This window comes from Balaenoptera ricei, chromosome 9 (genome assembly GCF_028023285.1).
Source record: "Balaenoptera ricei isolate mBalRic1 chromosome 9, mBalRic1.hap2, whole genome shotgun sequence".
Classification (NCBI taxonomy): Eukaryota; Metazoa; Chordata; class Mammalia; order Artiodactyla; family Balaenopteridae; genus Balaenoptera; species Balaenoptera ricei.
Window position 1 is genome coordinate 70,676,161 of NC_082647.1, and position 10,796 is coordinate 70,686,956.

The following is a 10,796-nucleotide window of genomic DNA, read 5'->3' on the forward strand; positions in this document are numbered from 1 at the left end:
ATGACATGTATGTGGTAACTTTGAAACCTTTGATTGGAAATTGCAGCTGATGTGCTGAGTGAAGAAGCGATATTGAAATGGTACAAAGAAGCACATGTTGCCAAAGGCAAAAGTGTTTTTCTTGACCAGATGAAGAAATTTGTTGAGTGGTTACAAAACGCAGAAGAAGGTATGATTCCATTTAACAACTCGGGTGACCATTTAGCAAATCCTTTCTCACTATAATTCAAAATAGCTCCCCCCTCCACAGACTTTTCTTGCCTTCCTAAAACTAAAGTTCTGAGGCGTGTTCCATATCAGACATTTTGTCCACCTCTTAGCCTTCCTTTCTGAATCAAGGCAATGAAAATTTCTGCAAGATAAACAAAACAAAAACAAAACCTCTTAAATTATCCCTAATTTAAGGGACAAAGAGGAAGAAATAATCAGCAGCTGTGAAAGGAAAAAAAATACATTTGGCTTAATCACATTTATGGGATTATATCGATTTTTCTAGCACCTTTACCAGTTGACTGGTGTTTAAAATGGCAATACAAGTTGGAAGAACAATAATGATGAGACATAATCCAACTAAGCATGAAAAGTTGCAGATCCAGAAAAATATAAATAGTTTTAGTCACCAATAATATTTCTGAGCACGTTGCATTTTTAGAAAGGTAATTTCGTTTAAAAGCAAAAAGGAGCAAAAGTTTGCTGCCTGCCCTCATATATGACTCTCTTACCTAGTAAATGGATGCCTCGGCAAAAATGTCTTTTTTAGTGGGGGAGGGAGATAGAGTAGAAACTCTTTCATGACCTTATTTAACTGTGTCTCAGAAGAAATGACCTGACTTTTCTCTTTCTTCTCTCCTAGAATCTGAATCTGAAGGTGAAGAAAATTAGACGGCTCAAGAAGCACAATACCTAGGTCACCACACAACACTCTTACTGGGAATGCTGAACCATTTGAGAAGAGAAACTTGGCTTCTGTTTTCACAAAGGGAAAAAAAAAAAAATAGGATAGGCTTCCCTTGTGCAGAGGGGGAAATGGTTTTTGTTTTTGTTTTGTTTTTAAATGGAGCCCTGAGGCATCAGCTATTATACTTGGGACTCTACCTCTCACTCACTATATGCTAACTTAAAGCCATTCAGCAGGGAGTCCAGCAGGTGTCTGAAATTAAATACTCCACAGACCCCTCTTTTTTAGCTGTATTTTTCAGGTACTGTGTGGTGAATGCCCCACTGGTGTCTATTACAGGGCCGCTTTGGTAGTTGTGTATCTGCTCGTGTATGTGATTTGACAAACCAGTTTTTTAAAATAAATGGCTTTTTAAAAATCTGGGCTTATATTTTCAGAGCTTTTATTTCTTTACTGTCCTGACTTCTTACACAGATGACATTTCAGTGTTAGGCTTTTTTTTCCCATCCAAAATGCTGAATTGTTCTTGTCTATGGAAACCCTTCTGTTCCTTTTATCATCATAACTAATGCACTTCACTTATCTTTGTAGTGAAATAGAAATCAACCCCAAAATACAGGCACATAGCAGTAATATCAGGAAGTGATATTATTAGTAATAATTATTATCTATATACGAGAATGTCATTTTCATTACACAGGAAATAATAAGGACAGAATAACTGCAGCCAAGAATGACTGGAAGTCATAGGATAAAGAACTTTAAAAGTATTGACTCGGGCTTCCCTGGTGGCGCAGTGGTTGAGAATCTGCCTGCCAATGCAGGGGACACGGGTTCGAGCCCTGGTCCACGAAGATCCCACATGCCGCGGAGCAACTAAGCCCGTGAGCCACAACTACTGAGACTGCGCTCTAGAGCCGGTGCTCTGCAACAAGAGAAGTCACCGCAATGAGAAGGCCCCGCTCACCGCAACTAGAGAAAACCCTCGCACAGAAACGAAGACCCAACACAGCCAAAAATAAAAATAAATAAATAAATTAATTAATTAAAAAAAAAAAAAAAAAGAGAGTCTTACTTTAAAAAAAAAAGTATTAACTCATCTACCCCAATATGGTACACTGCCCTGGAGATGAAAACCACATGGTACTCAACAAAGACAATTCTAGAATGCATTGCCTTTATAGCATAGTCCCTTGAGAGAAAAGCAGGAAACCGAAGGGAGGGGTATCTGATTTCTTCCAGTCCCTCGGTTCATGGCAAGCCTCCATCATCTACCTACCCTTCCACCTATCTAAAAATTAGAACTATGAAGTTAAACGGTAGTCACGTTACAGAGTGCCTATTTAATGTGTTTATTTAAAGTGAAAAAAATGAATAATTTTCATTGAAAACAAAGTTGGCAAACTAATTTGACAAGTGCTGACTGCCAATTAGGATACGTGACAGGCACACCCTGTAAATCAAGTTCAATCCTCATCTCCGATGTTTTGACGAATATACTTAAAGATAAAATAATGCAAATTACATTCAATTTGTAATAAAAATGTTATATGTCAACTTTTATGTATTTTATATTTAATTTTATGTCAGTATGTTCCCCTTCATTTTAGGGGATCGTGTGTAAAACATGCGAAGGGCACTGCAGTAGAGGATATTTGACTTTGCCCCGCTATTTCCAAAGGGTCCACACTAAGACCTAGAAAAGCAGTTGTCCAAGGTCTTAGAGTTAGTGACCAAGATGGAACTAAAGGTCCCACTTCTGAGTCCCACGCCTTTGCTCTTTTTTTCCTATATTCTGCTATCAAAGTATTTATGAGAATGTAAGTTTCTACAGTTCAAAAATTTTTTCAGCTAGCACTTCTATTGAATAAACATCTGGGAAATCAATTTTGTAGCCTATAAACTATAGGAATTGTAGAATACTAATACTTATCTTTTCTAGCGCATAATATTTTTCCCAAACGAACTTAAGATAGTGATTTTCAGGTAAGCAAGCATTGGGGGAGAGGGAGAATGCTTATCAGCAAGAACTTAATAACAATCATTCAACCAAAGCCCCTTCTTTCTCTGAAAGACAAGTGTCTCTTTTTCTTTTTAAAAATAAAACTTGCCCTAATTATAAAAGTAATTACATTAGTTATCTATCGCTACACAACAGATTATCCCCACATTTAGCAGCTTTAAACAACAGATGTTTATCCTATCAGTTTCTGTGGTCCGGATCTAGGAGCAGCTTACCTGGGTGGCTTTCAGCTCGGCCTCTGCTGAGGTTGCAGTCAAACTATTGGTTGGGAGTGCAGTCCTCTGAAGGCTGTAGCGTCTGCTTCCAAGCTGACAGCGGTTGTATGATCAGGCCACTCAAGATGCCTGCTCTCTTGCTCTCTCTACATCCCCTGCTCAATCAGTCCCTGCCTCACATGACTGACCTTCCCTCCTAATCATAGTGTCTAATCAGTAAATGCCTACTTGACCTTGGCCCCAGCTGGTGATTGTTCTGATCTTTAGATCCGAACTCTACTAAGATAGTTTGAAAGGGGCGTGCCCCTCAGGTGGTCTCCCTGGTAACCAATGAGCCAACCTGACATCAATTCCCTCTATAACTGGTAACCTCCCTCTCCCCGTGGTACTGAAGACTGTTGCCGCGTCTTGCTCTGGTGTCCTGTCTGCCGTCTGACGCATACCGTGGCGTGTCACTCCAGGACTTTGCTTCAGACAAGTAAGATCCCCCATCCTTTAAACCATTAATGTCCCTGTTGCTGCCTCGGGGCTCTGTCTTTGGTCTTGAGGCTGGGGGAGTACAGGGCTTGCCAGCCTGTGGGGTGTAGCCCAGCAGCAGTGGTTGGTGGACCTCAGTTCCTCGCTGACTTTTAGCCAGAGACTTGAGTTCCTTACCACAGTGTTCTCTCCTTAGGCTGCCTGAGAGTCTTCATGGCCTAACAGCTGCTTTTCCCCAGAATGAGTGGTCTGAGAAAGCGAGCCCTGGGAGGAAGCCATCTTTAATAACCTAATACTTGAAATGACCTTCCATACATCCCATCTACACATTCTTTGGGCCACACAGACCAACCCTGGTACAATGTGGAAGGGGTCTGCCTGAGGTGTGACTACCAGGCGGTGGGGAGAATTGAGGGCCATCTTGGAGGCTGGCTACCACAGCAGTACGAATCTACATACTAAAATACTTCCTGGCTAGGTTAAAACTGTATGTCAACCATATAGTTTTTCATCTGGATAGATTAAAACTAATGTTAAAACAATGAAAGCACAAAAGACAATTTGGAAATATCTTTATAACTGTGGCGTGGGAAAAGCATGACACAAAAGCCAAAAAAATCTGATTATAAAAAGTTAACACTTTTTCTCTGTATTGAAAGATATGCATAAGTCTTGGGCAGGGGTGGGAGAAGGAAAGGGGAAGGAGAGTTTTTTTCTTTTTAATCTGTATACTTGGATTTCTTTAGAAAGAGCATGCAATATCTTTATAATTTAAAAACTCATACATGTTTAATTTGGAAAATATAGAAAAGCTTTTGGAAAAAACTAAACATCACATAGTATTCTGCCACAGAAATGAGAACTTCTAATGTTTTTATATTTTTACAAATACGGTTTTGCTTAATTCTTTAAAAAATTAAGTCCATTCTGTACCAGTTCTTTTATTCTGCTCTTTATTAAGTGGTATTTAATACTACATCAATAACTGTCCTTCAAATACGTGATTTTAAAATATATATAATTGGTATGGATGGGGCATAGTTATGACTATGTTCAATATAAGGTATTTTATAAATTTTTGCTTTTAAAAATAGCCATTTAAAATATTCTTACATAAGTCTTTGTTCATCTTATGGTTATTCAGAAAAAAATAGAAATGGAATTGGGGTCAAGGAATTTAAATAATGTTAACACAATGTGGTCTTATTTTCTGAATTTGCAATTTATACATTTGAAGGTATTTAACTCCCAGGCAATATCATTTCAATAAGAAATTGAAAAATTATCTGTTAACCTCTAAAAATATGAAAGTTTTAAAATTCTGGAATTCAGATCCAATTTGTAAAATTCTAGAAGTGGGGAAATTAAAATATTTCATTGTCAAGCCAAGAAAAGCAGCAGTCTGGAAACACATCAGGTCCTACATGGCTATAGACTCATCTGGTTTGAGCCAAAGTGGTGTCCCGGACTCAGTTGATTCAGCGTACCTGACCTCAACTTCTCCCCGCTAACGGCGATTATTTCTTTACACTCTGTCTTTCTGAAAAATGATAGGCTTCAATGTTCCTCCTGACAGATGCCTTTAAACTGCCATGGCCCTCAACTTGTGGAATAGATGGAAATAAAATATTTCTTCCATGAAAACTTTTTAGAGCGAATCTTTGCGTCCTTAAAGACTCTACACCTTGGTTTTGTGTATGTTTCAACTATATATTGATGTACAAGAAAGAAAAACGCATAGTCTATGGATTGAATAGAAATTAAGCACACCTGTGGGAGCAGTGCTCAAATAAAGAACGTAAACATGAGCAGAGTTCCAGAAGATGCCGCCTCCCAGCCTCCACTTCTACCACCTCGAGGTAAATCATCATCCTGAGCTCTGACAGCATAGGTTCATTTGGCCTGTGTTTGAGGTGACTGCATGCAGTATTGTTTCGTTTGTGCCTTCTTTTATTCGACTTTACTTTGTTTCGTTGTCTTTTTTTGTGTTTAATTCTTCTCTGGTATGTGATTAAGCACACCTGGTCAATCTATGAACAATAATATGCAGCTCTTTCAGCAAGAACATAAGAAACATGAGGACACTATTTTTTTTTAATTTATTTATTTTACTTATTTATTTTTGGCTGCATTGGGTCTTCGTTGCTGCGCACAGGCTTTCTCTAGTTGCGGTGAGCAGGGGGCTTCTCATTGCGGTGACTTCTCTTGTTGCAGAGCACCGGCTCTAGAGTGCAGTCTCAGTCGTTGTGGTGCACAGGCTTAGTTGCTCCGCGGCATGTGGGATCTTCGTGGACCAGGGCTCAAACCCGTGTCCTCTGCATTGGCAGGCGGATTCTTAACCACGGCACCACTAGGGAAGCCCCGAGGACACTATTTTTTAATGAACCAAAATGTTGCACTATTTTCTTTTGGCACAGAGAATAATTCCTAGGTGCATGTCTGCTTATCAGAGATAGTTTTGGAGTGCATATATTTCCTCATAGTAGTTATTACGAAAAAGAAAATTATGCCTGCCTTCTCTGAAGGAGTAGTCCCATTTGATATGGGCAAGATAGATTCTTTTTTTTTTAAAGGCTTAAGGTTTAACAAACTTTTTTTTTTTTTTTTTTTTTTTATTTATTTTTGGCTGTGTTGGGTCTTTGTTTTCTGTGCGAGGGCTTCCTCTAGTTGTGGCGAGCGGGGGCCTCTCTTCATCGCGGTGCGTGGGCCTCTCACTATCGCGGCCTCTCTTGTGGCGGAGCACAAGCTCCAGACGTGCAGGCTCAGTAGTTGTGGCTCACGGGCCTAGTTGCTCCGCGGCATGTGGGATCTTCCCAGACCAGGGCTCGAACCCGTGTCCCCTGCATTGGCAGGCAGACTCTCAACCACTGCGCCACCAGGGAAGCCCAAGATAGATTCTTTAATCAAATTAGAAATTCTTGTGGCTTCAGTTGGGTGTCCTTGCTCCCACACTTTGCTTTTGCTGCTGTATAAGCAGAGGAGTAGAGAAATGAACTTGGAATTGGTTGGCTTGAACTTGGAGGCACCATTTTGTCATTAATAAGCTGTTTAACTTAATTAGCAAGTCACTTAACTCTTGGTATTTACTTTGCTTAATTGTAAAATAAGGAGCTGGACAAGATCAGTCCTTAAACTGGGTCTTCATCGTTCAGAACATCCAAAGTTCAAAGCAAAACTGTTTTCATCAGCTTCTCAGATTCTTAGGTCTGGGACCTAAGAAAGGTAAAATATAATGAGGCTAGATTGCTGGTTCTTAAATCTCAGCATGCATCAGGACCACCCAAGGAACTTAAAATTGATTGTTGATCGCACCTCCCCGCCTCCACTGAGTTTCTGACTCAGTAGGTCTGGGACAAGGTCTGAGGACAACTTCTCGGTGATAATTGATTCCTCTGGTGTCAGGGCCACACTGAGAACCACAGAGCCAGATGGTTGCCAAGGTCCACTCCTGTGCTGACTTGTGCAGTCCATTAGGTCTTCAATAAAGGAGGTGGGTTGTATTTTGGTCATCACTGTATCTCTGACTGCCATTCAGCATAGCTTCCAGGAAGTTGGTGTTCAGGAAATGTTTGAATGAATAAATGAACAAATGTGTATTAAGAATTCCTTTTTAAAGGGTTCATCAGAAATTCATCCTAATGTGTTCCTATACCTTCTTTAAAAATTTCAGCATTGGGAACACAGCCTGACTGCTAGCTACTTGGTGAGAATTTGGATTAATGTGCTGGATAGAAATCCATCATTATTGATTGTATCATTCTCTGAAACAGAGCCAATAAAAGGTGGGGCTATAATTTATAAAATGATCTGACCCTATCATTTATTTGTTTCTAAAAGAAGCAAAAATATTTTCTCATGAGGATTGTTTAGCCAGGCTCTGCAACAGTACATTTGTGTATGTTGACCACACAGTGTTGACCAACTGTGAACCCCTCAGCCTACGGTCTCCAGAACAGAGCCTACGGTCTCTTAGAACAGGCCTAAGAAAGGGAAACACTCACTGGGCTAGATCATTAGTTTTCAAACTTTATCGTGCATCAGAATCACCTGGAGGGCTTGTTAATTGCAGATTGTTGACCACAGTGCCAGAGTTTCTGATGCAGTACACCTGGGCTAAGACCTGAAGATCTGCATCTCTAACAAGTTCCCAGGTCATGCTGCTCCTGCTGAACCAGTGACCACAGATTGAGAACCACTGGACTAACTGGTTTCTAAACCCTTAGGAATAGGCATGTTGAAGCAACCCAGCCTCACAGAATGGGAACTTGATTTAGACTAACTCAAAAGCTATTGAATTTCTATAATTTCTTCCCTAGCTCTCTCAAGCTCCTGTCTCCTCTGTATCCTTAAGTATTCTTAAGAGGTATGAGAGAGTTTGAAACATTTCAACTCAGACAGTCTTGACTTCTTGCAATAGAAAAAATCCTATTGAGTAAATGCTGGAACGTTTCTTAACATTCTCTTTCCCTTTGAACAGGAAAAGCCAATGGTTTTCTCAGTGTAGACCCCAGACCAGCGGCATCAGCATCACTTGGGAAGCAGCTAGAAATGGAAATTGTCAGGATCCACTCCAGACCTGCTAAATCCAAAACTCTAGGGGTAGACCCAGCAATCTATTTTAACAAGCGTCCCTGGTGATTCTGACCCATGGTTAGGTTTAAGAACCACTGACCTAACTTAAACTTCAGGTGTCAGGTTATCTTGAAACACATCCGTAAAAGACATAAGGGTAGGAGGAAAATTAGAACAAAGGCAGGACCAAGCTTTGGCACAAGATAAGGGGTTACTGAGACAATAGATTTCACTACTCTTGAAAGCTGAATCAGAGACTGAAAAATATCTCTGAGGGCAAGCTGACCTGGAATGCTTCAGGGAGGTGTTTTTTTTTTTTTTTTCCTTCTTCTTTGCTAATTTAGGAGAATAAAGGATGTCAATGCCCTGTAACTATATAACTCAGACCAAGCTATGGAAGTGGCTGTTAGCTAATATGAACTCATTCCCAAGTGCACGGCCTTCTGAAAAGTTATAGTTCTTCTAAAAACTGTTTTTTTCTCAATTTCTTATCTTCTTACTAAGCAATGAAATGAAAATGTATTTGGGGTTTCTTTTTTCTTCTTTACAGTAGCTTACCATGGATAAGTACAGCAGCAGGTTTAGTAGGAATAAGCAGCACATTTTCTAAATACAGTAGAATCTGGAAGATGAGTATTCTCAAAATAGACTTCTGGATAATAGAGAGGAACATAGGGGCAACAGAGTAGGGAAAGATGAATTTTATATGTACATGCATATGGGGTCTAGATAGGAAGATTACATTTAGGCTAACTGGCTTGTAAACAAAAGATTTTAAAATTCTGATGCCATATTAATACCGAGGATAAAATAACAAATGAAATTTCTGATCATTTATCTTTCTTTTGGCCCAAACTTAGTTTTCCATGGATTTTAGAGAAGCTGTTTACTTTGCCAATACAGCCTCTAGTCTTCTGTTCACATCAAGACACATCATAGCTCACGCCTGTTGATTCTGTTCACATCAATTCATATCATAGTGAATGCTAAATGGCTTCTGAAATATTATGAACTGTGACAATGGCCCATGAACTATTTACAAGTGCATTTTAAAATTTCCAGATATTTGAGTTTTTCTAACATATTATTGTTGTTGCTTTCTGGTTTAATTTCATCGTGGTCAGAGAACTTGCACAGTATGATTTCACAGCTTTTACATTTATTGAGGCTTGTTTTACAGTCCCACATTTGATCTGTCTTGAATGTACCACATGCTCTTGAAAATAAAGTGTAATCTACAGGTGTTGGATGGAATGTTCTGTAAACATCAATGAGGTCATTGTGGTTGATGGTGTTCAGAGATTCTGTCTTTAATGATTTCTTTGCCCAGTAGTTGCATCAGTTGCTGAGAAAGGGGTATTAAATAAACTGTCCATTTCTCTCTTTAATTTGACCTATTTTGCTTCATGTGTCTGGAAGCTCTGTTATCAGATGCATACATATTTATGATTATTATGTCTTTCTCATGAATTGGCTGATTTTTCATTAGAAAATGTCCCTCTTTACCTCTAGTAATAACCTTTGTCTTGAAGTCTGCTTTATCTGGTGGTACAGTCACTCCACCCTTTTAAGGCATACTATTTGTTGGCATATCTTTTTTCATTCATGTCCTTTTCAATCGGTGTCTTTATATTTACAGTATGACTCTTGTTCACAACATAACTGAGTCTTGCTTTTTAAAAAATCCATCTTGATAATCTCTGCCTTTTTTTTTTTAAAAAAATTATTTATTTATTTATTTATGGCTGTGTTGGGTCTTCGTTTCTGTGCAAGGGCTTTCTCTAGTTGCGGCGAGCGGGGGCCACTCTTCATTGCGGTGCACGGGCCTCTCATGTCGCGGCCTCTCTTGTTGCGGAGCACAGGCTCCAGACGCGCAGGCTCAGTAGTTGTGGCTCACAGGCCTAGTCACTCCGCGGCATGTGGGATCTTCCCAGACCAGGCCTCGAACCCATGTCCCCTGCATTGGCAGGCAGATTCTCAACCACTGCGCCACCAGGGAAGCCCAATCTCTGCCTTTTAAATAGTGTGTTTGGTTCATTATTGACATAGTTGGATTTAAGTCTATAATTTTGGAATTTTTTTCCTATTTGTCCCCTCTGTTTTTAGTCCTCTTTCCACCTTTTCCTGCCTATTTTTAGAATTAATTGAATATTTTTTAGAATTCCATTTTAATTTATCTATTGCCTTCTACCTGTACATCTTTATATTTTTAGTGATGGTGCTGGGGTTAAAATGGACAACCTTAAATTTTCAGTTTAGAGGTACTATTGTTATACTTTGCATAAAATATAAATACCTCATAACTGTATAGGTCTGTCTACCGTCTCCTCCATTCTTTGTGTAATTGTTATCATATATATGACATCTATAAATATTATACACTGCAGAATACAATATTATCACTTTCTGTTTTCAACAGTTCTGAGTATTTTTTTAATGAAAGAAAAACTTGTTTTATACCTACCCATTGATTTGTCATTCCTGGCGCTCCTCTTCTTTCGTGAATATCTGAGTTTTCATCTGGTACCATGTCTCTTCATTATAAAACAAAATCCCAAATCCTGTTTTTACAGTATAGGTATAGATCAGCCCACATTCTTCATTATGAAAG

The 10,796-nt window shown here is 39.2% G+C and overlaps 1 protein-coding gene across 3 annotated transcripts in view; it reads left to right on the plus strand.

The window, feature by feature from the left end:
- BZW2 (basic leucine zipper and W2 domains 2) overlaps positions 1–1,316 on the plus strand; it is a 59,721-nt gene extending 58,405 nt beyond the window's left edge. For all 3 annotated transcript variants that reach the window (XM_059933947.1, XM_059933949.1, XM_059933948.1), the window contains exons 11-12: positions 47–169; positions 854–1,316. In XM_059933947.1, coding sequence (XP_059789930.1) covers positions 47–169; positions 854–882 — 152 coding nt within the window. In that variant the 3' untranslated portion in view covers positions 883–1,316. The remainder of the gene's footprint in view (positions 1–46; positions 170–853) is intronic.
- Positions 1,317–10,796: the final 9,480 nt, after the last annotated feature.